Here is a 17,910-nt window from a genome sequence, read left to right on the forward strand (position 1 = left end):
AAAAATCAGCAAAAAATATTTTTCTAGAGAGAGCAAGATCAACACTTTGACAAACATGATACAGTGCAAATATACCCTTGTTTAGCTGCTTTTTGAAAATAATAAAAAGATCTCTCCAGGGGAGATTGTTCTAGGTCTTGTCTGTCCTTTTATAGCTTCCCAATGCCATAGATGGTTGAGAGGGCTGCTTGGAACATACCAATAAGGAATGGCTCTACCATTCAAGAAAAATCAGGGACTTTCTTGGTTTACAAAATAAGAAAAGGTAAATATGAACAATCAATCATTCTAGGGAATTTTTGAGGAACAGGACAATAGCATTGTCATGCCTCTCCAGTTAAAATACCAATTCACAATAATCTGTCCAAAAGGTTTGACATTTTGTAAAATCACTCATTGAAGGGAAAAAACAACATTGTGATTCAATCATAATCCTCTAGCATGACAATACTTGTCATTAGTTTCAAAATTTTTCATTCTGTTAAACTATTATTGAAGCCAAGACAAAAACAATCCAGCAGTGATTAAGCCCAGATATGCAGGTGCTCCAAGGACAAAAAGGGGTGAGGGAATTCGAAGTGATTTCAAACCAAATTCTTTCCACTTTCAGAAGTTACAGCAACCCTACCAAAAACACTAACAACCCCCTAACAGATATAAACTTACATTCCGCCTTTATCTGGTGACTTGCTGCATAGACCAGCTTCCATGTTAATTTCTCCCCCCCCAGCAGCACTAAGCCAATATTTCGATATCTTTGCTCCAAAATCAGTTGACTAATTGACGAAGCTCTGGAATAGACAGCATGCACAAAATGACAGACTCAGTACTGACAAAGACTCAAAAAGTTAAGGAAAAAGAAAAAACCAGACTTGCCTCTTTTGTGACAGACTTTAAATTCTTCCAGATGTTTATAGCTGGTAATGCACCTGCACTTTTGGCTGGCTCTGTTGATAAAAACACCGTCATGGATTAGAAGACAGCAGAAGAGAGAGGGAAAGAGAGAAAAAGAGAGATAAAACATTTAAAAAAGTGGCAACAGAAGTAATAAGAGAACGAATCTAGATTTCCCCCTAAACATGAAACAACACTGGCTCGCAAACCTCAATGATAGGAATGGAATAAGTAAAGGAAAATTAATAAATGAGTTGATGTTTCTTAATCAAATGTTTAAGAGAGGGACTCTGAACTGATACAAAGCTTTTCTAATAATATTGGTGCAACTCATGCTACGAACAAGATGAAAAAATATCAATAACACATACGAAACACCATTCTGTCTCAAAAGTCAGGTTTAAATTTTTGGAAAGTTTTATGTTTATATCTGAAATTTATGTTAAACTAAATCAGAGCAGGATTAAACAGTGATATGGATAATCTGTAAGGACTCATTTAAAAAAAATCAAGATTTTAAAAAAATTCAGCAACATTGGTGAATAAAATGTTTCGCTGTAATTATTTGGAACTAAATATAGCATAGCTCTGACATTGATTTGAACAATAATCATACATGATTGCCAAAATTCTTGTACGGTATACTTATGATGATCTTACCTGTTGGTGTAAATCACAAAGATTGTCTCGTAGAGAATAATATGACAAGACAACCCACCATTTAAGTGTATTCAAATCAGATTCAGTATGAAGGTACTCTGAAGGAGTGTGCCAGCACATTGTCCGAGTCAGATTCAGTATAAAATGAAGAATAGAAAGAATAGTCATTTATCTGAGAACAGATGGCGGCCTACATATGAAGTAAATTACCAACCTTGAGAATGGCGCTCTGATGCAGTGCTAACTGTGCTAATTGGAGGAACCTTCCGCCTTTGGCTTGCTTTTATGAAGGTCTGTTGCCTGTTGATACGGCAATCGTAATGCAATTGTGAAGTAAACAACACATTCCTAACAGTAAGATAAAAAGAAAAGAAAACACCAGACTTACTTCATTTCTGACAAATCCATGACTTCCTCCAGATGTTTCTTATTAGTACTGCGTTGAAACTGCTGTAAGATGAAACTGGATCAATTAGAGGCCTGCTGGCTTCGTAATCTGAGTCTGTCATCCGAATTGCGCATAACAAATGCAACCCCACCTGTAAAAGTTTTTCAAAATGTTGGTAAGCAACACATGCAACAGATTTTTCTGGACTGAGCAAGATCAACACTTTGACAAACATGATACAGTGCAAATATACCCTTGTTTAGATGCTTTTTTAAAATAATAATATGATCTCTCCAGGAGCGATTGTTCTTTATATAAAAACCAAGGAACTTAGTGCTCATGAAGGTTTGTCACAGAGTTATCTTCAACCAACATACATACTGTCTTTTACAAGTAAAATGAAAGCTTCTAACTATAGCAACACGTTCCATAACAACTAATGAAATAAACAAAAAACAAAAAGAATAATTTGCATTACTGAAAAGAAGTTTGACAAACTTCGTAAAGGAAAAATAGGCAAAGCACTGGTCATACCTGCGGCAGATAGCCATCATCTTCATGGGCCACCCTAAAAGTTTAAAAGTGCAGGAGATTTTTCAAAATTCCAGTGCAGTACAGCCCAGGGTTTCCTGTCCAACAGAGAAAAATGGATTGGAATTGCTTATCAACAGACAAGAGAAGCATAGCTATCAAACCGTAACAACACAAGTAATCAGACATATCTAATATTTAAAAAATAAAAAACATGTCAAAATTTTTTTATTGTTTTCTCAACAATAAAGTTGGAAAGATTATGGGGATAGCACCGGCGGCACCGGGTTACTGGACTCACCTAGACATGACATTCTTGAAAGAACATGCAGATTCTTGTAGTCTCCATGAGGGTTTTAGGGATTTATGAGATTTAGGATGGACATATTCTGTAAAAATTGCTCTGGCTTCGTTTTGATTCGGTCTCTAACGCAGTTCACCTGGAACATGTTTGCAGGAGAATTATAAATGCCTTCGGCTCGGGAACGGACGCTCGGTCTGGCGTTCTGACCATGGTCGGTAGGAGTTTGAAGAAACGAAAATACTCAGAATTAAAGGATATATAAGCAAAAATATATATTGAGGCGCACTCAGTAAGACTTTTTGGGAAAACGAACACCTTTATCTCGGATTAGCCGGTTTAAACGTGGAAAATGACATAAAAGGAAGGGGGGGTCGACTGCCGTGTCTGGCGAGGATCCGCGGCGGGCCCCATCTGCAGGCCACATAGTATACATTTTTTATCTTTGTTCAGCTCCTAAAGGTAAAAACTGGGGCTTTTATTAAAGCTAGAGGCATATACTATCAAATGGATAGGTTCTGGAAAATCAGGGCAGGAAATTTGCATTCTCCTTACAAAGTTGGACGTCCTCAGGCCGTTAGCAGGCGGTGAGTCGATCCCCGACATGGTCAGAAAGGGTATCTGACGACTTTGCAATGAGAATGCAAATATTTCCTGCCTGAGTTTCCAAGAACCTATCCATTTGATAGTATATGCCTCAGCTTTAATAAAGCCCCAGTGTTCCCTTTAGAGTCTGAACAAAGAAAAATTGGAAAGAGTTCGGCCTGCAGATAGCCGCCACGGCCTCCATCCCACTCGCCTGATGTTTGTTTACAACTCTCGGCTCGGTTGCCCGCTCGCTCGCCGTGTGCATAACAGCTGCCTGCCGCACAGCACCAACCTTACAGCGCCAAGGCGTGCGTGACATAAGCCCCTCTGTACACACGACAACAGCGAAAAAGCAGTAACTTATTATTTTCTCTATAATAAAAATTAAAATTATCCTTGCGTCTTCTTGCCATCCTTGCCTCAGGAAACTATGCATTACATGAAGTTTTTGTTTTGTCGTGTGAATAAGCATGTGTCATAATGCTGCAAATAAGCAACCTACCAGCTGTGTTGAGGCGAGGGTTTTGAAGCTCCCCTACACTCACGAAAGTCCCTAACTTTGTATTTCGGCACAGTTTTGTGTCCTCTTTCGATTGCGGGGAGGAAAAGGGCGATAATCCACGCACAGTAAGCGGCAGTTAAAACGTTGTTTAAGTCTGAGACCTTTGCTCATGATTTCGACCCTTCGAAGGAATGTCGTGATATATAACCTCAAATATCTCTAGTTATGAGCGTCTGCTGGTCCTGTAGATTTCATATTTAAGTAAATTGCTTGTCTTGCATAAATCTCCTCTCTTGAATGCTCAGGAAATGGATGTGGATATTGTCAAAGAAGAACCAAATGACGGAGAAACATTCACCAACGCCATCAATCAAGGATCTGATGACAATATTTCGCAGGAAATGAGTTTTGACATTGCCAAAACGGAACTGAAGTCTGAAGGCCAATATGATCTAGCTTTGGCTGGAGAAGCAAATGAGGTCTCATACCAATTTCATCATAATTAGACTAAATATTCTAGTGACATTTTATTTGGCTTTCTTTTAATTTCAGTGTGAAAAGACACTACCCCTACATTCATTAGAAATGAGTCTGGACGCTGTGAAAGAGGAACCCAAGATCTGGGTACCTTCTGCAAAGGCCGACGCACCCGATGATGAGGCAAGTATTAACCAATTTGTCATGGGCTGTAGTGATGGCATTTCATTTGACTAACTTGTTGCATTTGTATATGTTTCAGGAAAAGAAGATTGAATCTCAGATGCTTCCACCATCAATAGAGTTTGACAGGATAATCTACTTGATGATTCTTCTAGAGGACTATGAAAGAGTGGCATCAGCGGGGATATCCTGGCTCAGGAACGCTCCAACTTCAATCCTACCAATTGTTTTCTGTCCAAGGTGTGGAATCTGGTTTAAGGGCTTTAACCGCATGCATGAACTTATTAAGCATGTTCAGTCAAAGCATTCCTCTACTGCTATCCAACTTATGATCAAATCTATGGACCTGTATGGCAAGTTAATCAGTCATATGAAAAGAGTTCTCCAGAGTGAAATAGAAGTGTTGGTCGGCAGGCACTTATGAACCAGTGTAGTACAGAATACCTTCATTTGAAAAAGTTTTCTGTTATTCTCTCCCTAAACTCAGGCTCACATTTGGATCCAAATTTACAGGGGTTTTCAAAAAATATGGGAAGCATTGTAATTTTCAACTGAAAAATCCTTACAGACCTTTTTACTGTCACATTCTCCCGTCTTCAGAAAAATATTGGAAAGCAAACACATCAAATAGATTCTGCAGAAACAAACTGGAATACAAATCAAACTCAGTTTACGGTGTCGTTCAAGATGATTCTTCGTCAGGCTGCTTCAAGTTGGTCTTGCTGAAAACTTTCGAAATTAATATACGAAGAGCAGCATCGTGGTCAGAACTTGATGAATTGCCTTCGGAGCGTGCTGAGTATATGCCCTGAACGGGCATAACACCATCCTTCCACTGTAGAGTCCTCCACACAGACTTTGGGATGGGCTGAAGATGTTCAACACTGAGGTTTTCAATTGAGAGTGCCTCTTCCATTCCTCTCAACACGAGAATGCCTAACTCTTTCAGCAGTTCACACCTCTTTTTGAACTCCTGAAGTAGAGACTCAGAATCAGCAAAGGCATCTTTATCCCTGCAAGTGGGTAGTGGGAACAAGAGTTAACAGAGAGAACATAAGATGGATGCCACCTAAATGTAAGAATTTTGGCCAAGAGAGGTAGAGTTTCATGACAAGAGAAGTAACATAAGGTGCATTACCTGTTCATTACAATGCAGGCAGGAACTATTGTCCATTTGAGATCCCTGGTCAAAGACTGCAAAAGGCCATTTAGCAAATGTGCGTTGGTCAGGACCTGTGCTGAAGTGACCTCCTCATTCTTGAAGTATCCCAAACCATTCCAGGTGCTGCCAAGGTAGTCTGCATGACTGTTGACGAAGTGAGGCTTTCGCTGTATCCTTCGTTCTTTATTTTTGGTAGAAAATGGAAGTCCACATAAGACACATTTTTCTGCATGCATGAAATCGCATATTTTATCCCTTTTTTCATGTCGTCTGAAGACTTTGCTTTCAATTGAGACACAGCACTAAGTGAGAAAAAGAAAGATGTTTCACACATAAAGGAAAATGTTACCTGATTACTATCTTAGTTCACATTCATTACCTGCTTAAACCAATTACTGTCAACAGGCTGCCTCTTTGGGCAACCATAATTCCAAACTAGTTCGGTACCGTTGGATAAATTTTTGCATTCCAGCCTCACAAAAAAGCAGGAGTTGAAGTTGCTTGGCCTAATGAGGGATATGGTAGCCGTACTAGGTGCCCAGTTACAAAAGCTGGCAGGTCCGCCCATATATCCTCTGGGCTGAACCGGGCTTCGTGCATACAAATGGGAGCAAGGACCTGTTTCAGGCGCAGAAGCACACCATCCAAAGAAAAAACTGTCCTCCATTCTCAGAGTCACATTAATGGGCATGTCCTTCTTCACTCTCATACGATACCCTAAATGGGATGCATTGGGATCATAAAAAATTTCAAAAATTGATTTTGCATTGTTCCACATTTCCTTTATGGAAACTTTCAAAGTGTCTAGCTCATCAGAGCTAATAGCATCACACCCTGCAACAGATGGAACAGTGTAACTCTATTGTAAAATGTAACAATAACTCCTGTAAATCTTGTCAGGATGTCAGAAACCTGACTGAAAACCTGATTGAAACTCGCGCACCTCTGAAAGCTGAAAACTAATTCTGACATCATTCAGACCATCAATTACAGTAAGTTTTCAGAATTTCAGCTATTAGAGGTGCGCGAATTTTGATCAGGATGATCAGACAGGTTTCTGACATGCTGACAAAATTTACAGTGCTGCAATCATAATGTGCACTGAATGTTTCATTCTGGAGATCTGGACTTTACCCTCAGTGTTTTCATCGTTTTCTCTGCAAGAACAGCGTCTAAGGGGAGCACCCATAATATCAAATCCACACTGGTTATCAAAGTCCCACAAGTCCCGTAACTGTGAAGGGGATAGAAGCGGGAGAGCTTCAAAAGATCTGGGAACAGAATAGAAGAAAATATGGTCGTCCAGCACTGTGCAAGACAAAGATAGGTATCCAACAAGAAAATTCACGCTGTAGCCGACTTACGCAGAAGAGGTAGGCTGCTGTGCCGAGGTTTTCCCTGCCCCAGCACGTCTTTTCTTCGCCGTTGCCATCAGGCCAGGAGGTCGCGTCTACCGTTGCCTGCAAAGCACAAAGCACTCGGGCTACTCGGGCGGGCAGCGGGACCAGGCACTTCTCCCAGCTCTCACTGACTCCAGCCAGCCAGCTCTAGTTAGCTCTAGTCTGTGGAGACTTGCTCGCGCTGTGGTTGCCCGTGGTTTCTGTAGAGTCCTAGCGAGTCCTAGCCAGCCAGCTATAGTACTCTAGGTTCTAGGTTTCTGGCTGGTCAGGAGGCGCTGCCAACAACTACGAGACTAATCTATGGAAACAGTGGTGGTCAGGTGTCGAGGCCAGCTAACGCAGCTAAGGCCAGCAAGGCCGCTTAAGGCCGGCCAGCCAGCACGCGCTAGTTAGAGTTAGCGTAGTTCATTGTAAGATTATTTTTGTTAAGTTTATGAAGCGGTTGGAGTGGGATACACTCGTAAAAACGCTGCTTACAAAGCGCCGCAAATTTCTCATATAGTCTTGCTCCGGGGTGGGGCTGGAATCCGTACCCGTACATGTACATGTATGTACATTAAAAATTTGTTTATGAATGATTTCAGGGACACTGAATTTCAAACATGGCAAGCATTTTCACGGTGAGTGAAAATGATCTGTTTCATTTTGACTCATTTTGCGACTCGAAATATGAGGATGTCAATTGCCAAAAGTATGGTTTCTTCAAGGTATATTTCACAACGCATCACTAAGGCGGTAATTACAGTTTCTCTCTGCTCATACTCTCATTGTGTTTGCATTCAGATCAAACTCGATGAATCGTGTGCTGGACAAAGTACCTCCTTGGATGAATTCAAGAAAATGTTCTCCATCAAGTGTCTGAAGAGCGTTCAGAGATTTCTTCCATTGCGGAACCCAGATGTGAAGAGTCTTTACGGAACTGCAGCTGTCCCAACCTATGCTTGGCAACAGAAATGTTACATGGACTCATTATTGGGTGACACAACAAATTTTCAAGTTTCTTCCAATTGCTGGTGAGTACATTACCTCATCAAAAACTTCATCAAATTTCACAAGCGTATTACTATGATTTCACCTTGTCTTTTCAGCATGCAGGAACTGGAGAATGGTGAAGAGGCTCTCCTAACGCACATATTTGACGAAGTTTCAAGGCATTCTGTGACCATGCATAATAAATCTAAAGATTCCCTAAATACTGTACGTAAACGAGCACAATCTTTGAAGAAGGCATTTGAGAAACGTCAGTCACTTAGGAACATTCCATCCCTGGTGGGAAGGAAGAGTGCGTTCGCCATAGCCATGAAATTCGAGAGAGTAACTCATTCATCCTCTTCCTGCCGTTGCAACTTATGTGCCCTTACCTATGATCAGCCATCAGTTGAAACTGGTATCTTTTATTGTCTTGGCATAGAGGAAAATCAGGATGATTATGTTTTGACCACTGCTAATTTTGCTATGAGTCAACTTTGTTTCTCTAATATGCTGTCTGATCTTGACTCAATGTACGCTGGTGTGTCATATCCGAAACTTTACCTTGGTGGCGTGCATTCTTTTATTCCACTTCATATTGAGGATTTAAGTCTTTGGAGTTTCAATTTTCTACTTCATGGATATCCCAAATTGTGGTATGTGGTTGTTTTTATATCACTTGATAATTATTTCGAGTGACCCTCCTTTCAGGGGCAAATTCTTATCGTTTAAAAAAATAATATTCATCTAATTTTAGAAATGGTTTAATTTAATCGTTAAATCACTTTGGTCTGCCCTCTTCAACAATAAGTAACGTTCGAACGATCACTTATGGTGTCTATTTTTTTCAGGATGATTATTCCTCCGACGTCAGTTAGCCGCCTGACAGATGCTCTGCAGATGAGGGGAGAATTGGGTTATGTGAGCTGGTGCCGAAATATATTAAACCACAAATTCTTTCTACCTACATTGCAATTTCTAAAGGAAGAAAATATTCCTTTTGAATTGGTAAGAAAATGCATAATATCTGCAAAGGATAAAGAATAACACTCAGAAATTATTCCATCTTGTTGGACTTTTTCCACATCTTGCATTGTTGGCTTTTATTGTCCTGACATTTATTGTTCTCCCTCTTTACGACCGGTTCAGTACCTGTATTTTGAGAGGCTTAGATCGAATAAATGCTGGTTGTTCATTGCTGTGGAGGGAGTTAGTCGTCATAGCCTTATTTACTTATTTCTATTTTTTTCTTGCAGGTGATTCAGTATGCCGGAGAAGGCATAGTTCTTCTTCCTAACTGTGCACATGCTGGATGGAACCTGGGCACAAATTTGTCTGAGGCCTGTAACTTTGGTACGAACAAGTGGATTCCATATGGCTGTGTCTCATTACAATGCAATTGCAAGTAAGTACTATATGAGCTGTTTCATATGATGATACGCAACACTGTGTGGAGGTACATCTGGTGTTAATTATGGTTACAGGCCAGACTCAGTGCATGCTGACCTCTCAGATGTAATTGCTGTTCATCAACCAAGTCTTCTGAATGCTTATCGCAATAGAAATGGTATTGTCGAAATCAAGGATCAGTATTTCCAAAAGTCAACTATCATTCGTAGGATGGACCTCATTGTGGAACCATCAGTAACGCAAGAAAAAAGTGCTGCATGTGTATCTTTTGAACCAGTGTCTGCCCCTGACCCGGATGCAATGCTGGGTACTTTGCCAGTGTTACAAGCAAACAAGTCAAGAGTGAAGTGCCCTGTGTGTAATGTGTCTTGGGCCAGTGTTCAAAAGTTCAATATGAAAACCCATTTGAAGAAATACCATAGACCTCGCATCAATGAAGAAGCAGTCAGAAAATTTACTGAGCAATATTCAATTTCCTTAAATTAACATCTTAAGTTTGTGTTCCCATGTGGTTCATTGCAGGTGCAAGAAATGTTTCAAGTTAATTGTGTGTTTAAAATGTTATTATCTTAAATTTTGCTTTGCTGGTTAAAATTATAACAAAAAAAAAGCTTGATGTACTTGACGTAATTATAATTGTAAAATTTCAAGAATATACTTACTCTAATTAGTAAATCAGTTGCCCATTTCTATCCCTCTTTGTTTTTTCAGTATTGTCACAGGAAAAGTAAATACTTCACAGATCAATTGGATATAATGACTGGTATGAAAATGAAATAATCTAATCTTATGAAAGCATCAATATTTGAAACTGCTTGTTCTATTACTTCCATAATTGGTCATCGTCACCTAACACACCATCATCATGAGCGGCCGCCGATCGGCAAGTGGCCAAACTTTGCCCCTGTCGCCCTTGAAAGAAGCGAGGTAGGCCACCTTTTCTGCTGCGGTGTGTTGCGGGCTGGGCCTGGCCTACCTCGCGGGCGCTAGGTCACAAGTAAGCGGTGCCCTACGAGAGGGCAGCTAGGCAGCTGCCAAACCCCTCAACGAAACAGCGCTGCACGTGCCGTGCCACAGACCTGTAGCCGCTCCCAGGGGCACTCCGTGAAGGCCGTGAATTGGGGCGAAAAAAGCGTCTTGCAAGGAGGCAAAGCAGGGAGGGCCTATCTCAGGACTGGACGGGCCGGGGCTTCCTGCGCGTCCGTGAGAGAGACGACGGAGCGACCGGACGGTATTCGGAATCACCTGGAATCACACACCAAATGTTTTTGTACAAATTTTGTACGAGACATCACAGTTTTTTGTGCGCACGAACTTTTCATACAAATTTGTACAAAACTGGCGAAAAATGTGCAGTTTTTCATACAAAAATTGTTCGAAAATTTCGTGTGCACAAAAAACAGCGATGTCTCGTACAAAATAGTGTGCAGGGCCCCGATGGCGGCGCAGCTGGGCGGCCTCACACGTCGCCCGTTGGTCTAGGGGCACGTGCGGGGTAGACGCGCGTGGGTGCGGACGGACGACGAACGGAGGAGAGGGCTGATCGGGCCGGACGGTGCGGATGTGTCTATGTCTCGTCTCAAGCTCCTGGGGTGTCGTCCTGCGGGCCTCCCTCCTGCAGCCCGAGTAGCAGCAGCAGCTCGCCGTCATGGTCACCGAGGCCGCCCGCCGTGATCGCCGTCGTCATCGCCGATCTCCGCAGCACCGCTTCGCATCTCTGCCTGGGCACTCGAGACAGGCACCTCGACGACGGCCCAGCACGCCCGGCCGTCATCTCCCTCCTCGCCTCTGGCGAGTCGCACTGACACACGCACACGGACGTTCACGCGCACACACACCCACAACCACGGGATTTGAAATTTCAGTTTAAATGTCTTTCGGCGGCCACTGCGTCCAGTCTCAGTGGCGTGCCTTTTGAAGCAGGTGCACGAGGGGCCATGGAGCGCCCCTGTTTTGGCCACATGAGAACGCCTTATCTCAGGACATCTAGATTCTTCAAACCTTGGTAAGGTTTAGTGCGCGGTTTGAGCCGCCTGTCAAAGTCACGGGCACACCTTAGCGCCTGCGAGGTAGGCCAGCGGCCTGGCCCGCGACGCACCGCTGTGGAGACGGTGGCCTACGTTGGCACAGGGGCAAGGTAGGCCACCGTGCCTACACCAGTGTGCTGCGGGACGGGTTGGTGGCCTACCTCGCAGGCACTAAAAGCGTCACAGCTGCAACCCGAAACACATGATGGCAGCTCTACCAAACCCACACGATGACAGTTCTTGTGTAGCCACAACATCGTGGCCTGGGCGGCCAGGACTAGTGGCTGGCGGTGCGCTCTGGACCTCACTGTGTGAGGTGCGAAGACGCACCATTTGGGCCGCTGCTGGCAGCGACCAGCGTGCCGGACGGCCCAGTCTGTTAGAGGCCGTTCAAATATGACGGCACACTTTTTAGGCTCATTTTTCGACCCCTCCCCCTATAGTTACAAATGGTCACTATTTTGACTCACCCCTCCCCGTGACGTCACATTGTCCAAATCATTATGCTTGGCAACGGGAATAGATACGCGACTACATCGTCTTAATTAGGTGCCTAAATTGGAATTTCCCAACAATTTGATTGCATTTCGGCAAATCCGGTCGAATCTGGTCTAACGCTAACTTGTTCGGAAAATCTGAGGAAAGTGCAGCTAAAATACCGAAGCCAGTGACAATTTAAGCTATTCACTGAAAATCTATCGGCGTGACTTCATGCCGCTGTAGGGGCGTGAATTAAGTGTCACGCCAAAAAACGGCATGACAGAAAAGTCACGCCAAAAGTCGGCGTGACTCAAAAATTCACGCCAATTTTTGGTGTGAATTTCTTGTCATGCCGCTTTTTGGCATGACTTTTCTCATAAAACGCGTTGACATTTACGCCAAATGAGGGCGTGACTCACATGTCATGCCGTTTATCGGCGTGAATTTCGTGTCACGCCAATTTTTGGCGAGACTTTTTGTCACGCCATAATTTGGCCATGTGTCCGACCATTACGTTTTCAGTGATTGTAGGCGGGGATTGCCGGTTTCAGTTATTTTTTAGTGGCTCACTCCATTTATTTGACTATTTTACACTACTTACAAGTGTGATGTCACAATGCCTGCATCCCCCTCTCCCCCATGTCACATTCGGTCACGATTTCTCTGACCCCTCCCTCCCTAAAAAGTGTGATGTCATTTTTGAACGGCCCCTACCGGGAAGGGTTTTTACGACCGTCCGCGAGTGAGTGTTGCCCTAGTGGTTGACCACTCAGCTCAGAACAGAAGTGTACACAGGATTACTGATTACCAGTGATTATCTACAAACATACTTAAAAAGAACTCCATAATTTTGGCCAGCTAAGAGCATTTTGGCCTCATTCCATAAGAAAACCCCCCAAAATCCAATAAAAACGGCGAATCTAGCCAGTTTTGGTGTGTGATTACCAATGATTACTGGACGAGTTGCCACCGCATCTCGTCGTTCGGGCGGCTCACAGGTGCGGTAGGGCTCTTGCACACTGCGAGAAAAAACTACAGGGAACCCTGTTAATTTTTTCACAGCGTCGCTCTGCACCCAAAACCACAGTGATCTCCGTCTTTTAAAAGACGGAGATCGCTGTTAAGTAGTAAGGGTATCCCAAGCGGACAAGTCTTTGAACTGTTCAAGCGGCGCCCTCTGTTGCAGGCTCAAGTACACCGAGCAGGTGATCAAGGAGACGATGCGCCTGCTGCCGTGCGTGCCGTACACGGCGCGCGTCGTCGGGGAGGAGACCAAGTTCACCACGACCCTGTTCCTCACGAGGGGTCGTCAACTTGCATATTACTTCGTACACAGGCTCTATATGGGAAGTTGCCAAAATTGTGGCTCCTTTTGGCTCCTAAAAAAATGAAAAAAATATCTCGTTCTAAATTTTTTTTAGTATTTTTCCTGTATTCTAGGGGTCATTCTAAACGCATTTTCGAAGGAGGCCAGGATTTTCTCGCACTTCGATTTTTCCCCTATACTTTACATGGGGGAATGGCACGGAAGTTACCGAAAATGTGCATGGCACGGAAGTTACATCATCAAACAAACCGCGAAAACGGACCAACCCGTTCACCAAATCGAACAGGTGTCTCGCCTAAAGTTTAAAAGACGTGAAAGCGCAAAATGGCCAGGTGGACTGAAGTCGGTAGGTCGAGTAGCAAGCTCGCTATTGATGACACGGAATGTTACACACAAACCTGACACATGCCGGATTTTTACCTTCGTTGGTCTAGCCAGCCGGAATGGAGCCCTCCAGCGAAAATCCACCTACCGCGCTGGAAAGAGGAAACCGTGCTGCTGATTCTGGACGCTGAGCCGAACTTTTCCCGCTACAGGTTCGGCGCTGAGGCGCGAAACTAAAGCTGACGATGTTTGAAAACCAGTACACGGTGGACATTTTTTCATCCAATAAAGCAGGAGGTGAGAGTCACTGGAAGAAATTGCTATCCAAGGGTGTCATAAAGGGTTGCCAACGGAACAAAAGGCTGTTCGCGGATTTGCTCTCCGACAAATAGTTCAGGAGATTTTCGCCTTGGAACACGGACTTTTTCGACAATGGACAGCACGGAAGTTACATTTTGCCCAGTTTTAGCCTGTTTTGACAGGGAAATGCTTGACCTGCAAACTCGGTTAGTGGGTGGGATAGCAGGGGAGATGAAGCCCAGTCATAGGAATCAAACCGCAGGTCAATACGTCGAAAAATAAGGAAACTGTGGCCCAAAGACACAAAAGGACCCACAATTTTGGCAACTTCCCATATTACTTGTATCACTGTTAAAAAAAAGTCGAAATTTTCAGACTCTTTAGGATGAAGTCAATTTTGAAACCCCGTGGTCTGAATTTTCAGACCCCCGGACACTCTGAATTTTTGGACCACCCACCCAGGGAACGATTTACTTGCATCGATGCTCGATTTTGTCTCACCTGACTTTTCATGATTGGCTGAGCGATAGCGAAGCCTGTTACTCCAGTGGGGTTGAAAAATTTTTCCTGTCTGTCTGTCTGTCTGTCTGTCTGCGTGTGTGTGTACACTACTCCTCCTGAACGGCTCGGCCGATCTGGCTGAGATTTTGCAGGCTTATTAGGTATGTTCTTGGCTCGGCACACGCGAAATTTCACCATCCTAGCTCAACTGGTTCAGTTTTTATGGCCGAAAAACACCTAAAAAACGGCGAAAAATCGAGTTTTCTGCAGGTAGATCACCTCTGTCTTGAAGAAAGGGGGGTCTGGGGGGCGGAGCCCCCCAGCTTCGTCAAGTAAAAAAGTGACAAGGGTCAAGATCGTGTTATCTGTAGATGAAGCAACTCTATCTTGAATTAAGGGGGGTCTGGGGGGCGGAGCCCCCCAGCATGCAACACGTAAGAAGTAACCGACGATGGACAAGCCAATGCCTGCCGAAGGCAGGCTAGCGCCGCAGGCCAAGGTAGGTACGTCAGGCGCGGATTGGAGGAACAGGCCGCGAGACATCGCGAAGCCTGTTACGACAAGACGCGGTCTGGCGTAAACCTACCTTGTATTTGATTCGAATCAAACATTTTATTCTCAAATTGAGCATTTTTCTCACGCCTTTTGTCTCATGGATGAGACAAATGTTTGCTCAGGTTTCGAGAGAACTGACACAAAACGCTTGCATGTGGCAAGGTTCGAACTCGGAACCTCTGACGTGGGGTGCAGTAGCCTTGCCCACTTCGCTACGAAGGTGGAACGACGAAGGAAAGTGACTGGGCGCGCGGCTTTCTTAGTTTCGCGATGTAGGCGCTCCCCGCCACTCAACTCCACAGAACTGCCGCCTTTGCGTGCCAAGCTTGTCAAACCGTTCCGTAGAGCAATGGATACGGTGCCCGCGTTTGACTCCGAAGGATCCGGGTTCGACTCTCAGCTGGAGGGTTCATTTTTTTAATGGTGTCGAGCCTCCAAATCGATACCACTGCGTCCGAGATGCTCAGGCGGCGTTCCACGGCAAGCCTCGAGCCGCGGACCAGCTTCGAGTCCCGGCACCGCGGTAATTTTTTTCCCGTGTTTTGAGCGGCGATGGTGACTACATTAATCGTGTACCTCAATGCAACACGCGCCCGCCTCGTCGACAGCCATTCACGCCGGGAACAAGTTGCCTCTGCCAGGATTCGAAGCAAGTGCTTGTGTTATGTGCAGTGCGTGAGGCAGCACGTTTCGGCATGTCCGGCAGTCTTGGGGGTTAAGGCCTACGTCGGAAAGTCATAGGTCCCGGGTTCGGTTCCGCCAGTCTTATCTTTTGCCAGTGCCCCTTCTACCCCACCAAAAAAACTCGAAAAAACTACTCCCCCTCCTTTTCGGAAATCTTGACACTCCCGTCCATTCTCTGGGTGGCTACGTGATAAATTGGCCAGAGAAAACTGGTGGCGCTTCGGTGGGAACCGAACCCGGGTTACTATCCAGGAGGGCTGGCACTTTACCACTGTGCTACGAGAGCAGTTGCTGCTCCGACGCGTTTGAGAGAGAGCCATGGAACGCGCCGCTCTTCTTCAGTATGGCAGGCCACAGCCAATCAGGGACCGGGTTACCGTTCGAAGCAGTTCCCGCTCTGCTTGTCATTGGTCGAAGAGATCAGAAGTGCGCAGGCGCAGCAGAAACAAGAATGTTAGTCTCAGACTGAGAAAATGTTCTTTTCTCACTACTTGATGCAAAAAGCAGCATTGTGCCGAGCAAAATTCAGAGACAAAAATAGCAAGAAAACATTGCTGTCTGACGTCACATCGCTGATGCTGGGTCTGAATCAAATTGATTAAAAACTTCTTGAGAAACGTAATTTTGTCTCGACCAGAGATAAATTTTGCATAGCAGGGAGACAGAGAACATACTTTTAACAATCACAACACCTGCATTGCCCAGCCGTGAGACAAATTTTGTCTTGTGCTGATGCAATTTTTTTTGTAACAAGTAAATCATTCCCTGGGTGCCTGTCGTCTGAATTTTCAGACTAGCATGTACTCTGAATTTTACGACTACCAGGTAGTCTGAATTTTCGGACCAATTGGCAGTCTGAATTTTTCACCTGGCGGGTTTAAATTCTAAGCCGCCCAGGTAATAAAACTACCACTTTTGTCAAGATGTATATTATGTTTAGGAGACGCATGTTTTAAATTGCTGAGAAACATGGAATGCATGCACAAAATTGAGTAGTTGTAAAACAGCTCTTGTGGTTAATTGTAGCACCCAAAGTTGCGCAAAACTTTAACTTAATATGATAGTTTGCTGCGAGATCTTCCCGAAAAAAACCTTGTCCTCGAATGTAAGACTCTTATATTACCGCTAAAAGTCCATACCTAATAGACTACTTAGATCATCGGTAATGAAAAATCGGCCTAAAGACGGTAATATGGTATGTTTATTACCATATATTACTATAATACTTCGTACACGAGCGATGCGAGTTGACGACCCCTCGGTTCCTCAACATCGTGGGCTGCCAGGGTGATTCCGTGCGTAGAGGGTCATTTTGGATGTTCCAAATGTTCTTTTTTAAAGTTCAACTTTAGGGGCTAAATTTGGTGTAGATGGCATACATAGTACCCCACAGTACACCTCTGAGCGTGGCAGCGCTACAAGTTGACTTTTAATTTCACCCCCTATGAAATACGGCGGAATTTACAGAAATTATGACGGAATTTACAGATTACGGAATTTACAAAGCGAAGTGTTTAGACTCCTGACCCGCTGGGTTACAAGATAGGTAAAAACTGTTGACGGTGTCGTTTTGAGCATCCAAAATAGCGTTTTTCAGCAAAGGTTGTGGGAACTTTCTCCCTCAGATGGAGGAGCTACGGCCCGAAACGGAATTTACATCTATTTTTACATCCTTACCGTTTTGAACAATTCTGACGTCCTGGAAGCGTCGTTTGACCGCCCCTGGTCCCGCGGGCACGGGTTTCTGGAAGCGTTTTCGATGTTCTCTCGATCGCAAGTGGTCGCGAGGTTCTAAAACGAAAAGGAACCCCTGTAGACCGTCATTTGTGAAAGCAGCATAGGTCACATGGTCACACGGTGGACATTTTCCCATAGGCTGTTTCGGGTTCAACAAGTGATAATACAAAGGTCACCTTTCGTAATTTTGTGAAGAATAAGTCAAGGAAGAGAGAGAAATAGCCAGTTTTCTTTTGATGTGGTTGAGTCATATACTACATCATGGCAAAGTTGTCTTATAGGTGTTGGTGACCATGACGGAACTTACAAAACGACACTTAAGCAGCTTACGAAACTTAAAAAAACAAAAGTTAGATTGACTTATCCACATGAGGACATGGCCTTCGTTTAGTAAAACAAATTTGAATTGCCCAAGCTACCAAATCAACCTCAGTTCAGGCGCAAGGCCCCGGTGACCTGAAATGACCCCCTACGCACGGAATCACCCGCCACCGCGACCCCAAGCACTGG

The 17,910-nt window shown here is 44.1% G+C and overlaps 3 protein-coding genes across 5 annotated transcripts; 2 read left to right on the top strand and 1 right to left on the bottom strand.

Annotated features, from left to right (window-relative positions):
* The first annotated feature begins 3,853 nt into the window (after positions 1-3,853).
* Positions 3,854-4,982, top strand: LOC117647184. 2 transcript variants are annotated; one of them, XM_034388807.1, is made up of 4 exons: positions 3,854-3,989; positions 4,170-4,343; positions 4,417-4,524; positions 4,604-4,982. In XM_034388807.1, exons 2-4 carry the CDS (start codon positions 4,173-4,175, stop codon positions 4,946-4,948), a joined length of 624 nt encoding a protein of 207 aa, XP_034244698.1. In that variant the 5' UTR covers positions 3,854-3,989; positions 4,170-4,172; the 3' UTR covers positions 4,949-4,982. The 2 variants fall into 2 exon arrangements, with proteins under 2 accessions (XP_034244698.1, XP_034244699.1); XM_034388808.1 differs by having other exon boundaries at positions 3,877-4,016.
* On the top strand, positions 4,637-10,104 carry LOC117647170. 2 transcript variants are annotated; one of them, XM_034388748.1, is made up of 7 exons: positions 4,637-4,764; positions 7,671-7,793; positions 7,870-8,099; positions 8,175-8,711; positions 8,907-9,063; positions 9,312-9,460; positions 9,540-10,104. In XM_034388748.1, exons 2-7 carry the CDS (start codon positions 7,689-7,691, stop codon positions 9,949-9,951), a joined length of 1,590 nt encoding a protein of 529 aa, XP_034244639.1. In that variant the 5' UTR covers positions 4,637-4,764; positions 7,671-7,688; the 3' UTR covers positions 9,952-10,104. The 2 variants fall into 2 exon arrangements, with proteins under 2 accessions (XP_034244639.1, XP_034244640.1); XM_034388749.1 differs by having other exon boundaries at positions 7,671-7,706; positions 9,540-10,103.
* On the bottom strand, positions 4,976-7,661 carry LOC117647179. The gene is made up of 5 exons (XM_034388796.1): positions 7,051-7,661; positions 6,821-6,957; positions 6,066-6,520; positions 5,663-5,988; positions 4,976-5,537 (listed from the first exon to the last, which is right to left on the bottom strand). The coding sequence occupies exons 1-5, from the start codon at positions 7,116-7,118 to the stop codon at positions 5,207-5,209; spliced, it is 1,317 nt and encodes a 438-aa protein (XP_034244687.1). The 5' UTR covers positions 7,119-7,661; the 3' UTR covers positions 4,976-5,206.
* Positions 10,105-17,910: the final 7,806 nt, after the last annotated feature.

Source organism: Thrips palmi, unplaced genomic scaffold (genome assembly GCF_012932325.1).
Source record: "Thrips palmi isolate BJ-2018 unplaced genomic scaffold, TpBJ-2018v1 HiC_scaffold_2, whole genome shotgun sequence".
In the NCBI taxonomy this organism is placed as follows: Eukaryota; Metazoa; Arthropoda; class Insecta; order Thysanoptera; family Thripidae; genus Thrips; species Thrips palmi.

Bases quoted from the DNA above. Each gene is read 5' to 3' on its own strand.
- LOC117647184 (XM_034388807.1), top strand. From the start codon at position 4,173: ATGGATGTGGATATTGTCAAAGAAGAACCAAATGACGGAGAAACATTC. The intron at 4,344-4,416 runs GTCTCATACCAA...TTTTAATTTCAG, and splicing joins TGGCTGGAGAAGCAAATGAG to TGTGAAAAGACACTACCCCT. The intron at 4,525-4,603 runs GCAAGTATTAAC...TATATGTTTCAG, and splicing joins CCGACGCACCCGATGATGAG to GAAAAGAAGATTGAATCTCA.
- LOC117647179 (XM_034388796.1), bottom strand. From the start codon at position 7,118: ATGGCAACGGCGAAGAAAAGACGTGCTGGGGCAGGGAAAACCTCGGCA. The intron at 6,958-7,050 runs GTAAGTCGGCTA...TTCTGTTCCCAG, and splicing joins CAGCAGCCTACCTCTTCTGC to ATCTTTTGAAGCTCTCCCGC. The intron at 5,989-6,065 runs GTAATGAATGTG...TTTCTCACTTAG, and splicing joins ACAGTAATTGGTTTAAGCAG to TGCTGTGTCTCAATTGAAAG.
- LOC117647170 (XM_034388748.1), top strand. From the start codon at position 7,689: ATGGCAAGCATTTTCACGGTGAGTGAAAATGATCTGTTTCATTTTGAC. The intron at 8,100-8,174 runs GTGAGTACATTA...TTGTCTTTTCAG, and splicing joins CAAGTTTCTTCCAATTGCTG to CATGCAGGAACTGGAGAATG. The intron at 9,461-9,539 runs GTAAGTACTATA...TTATGGTTACAG, and splicing joins TCATTACAATGCAATTGCAA to GCCAGACTCAGTGCATGCTG.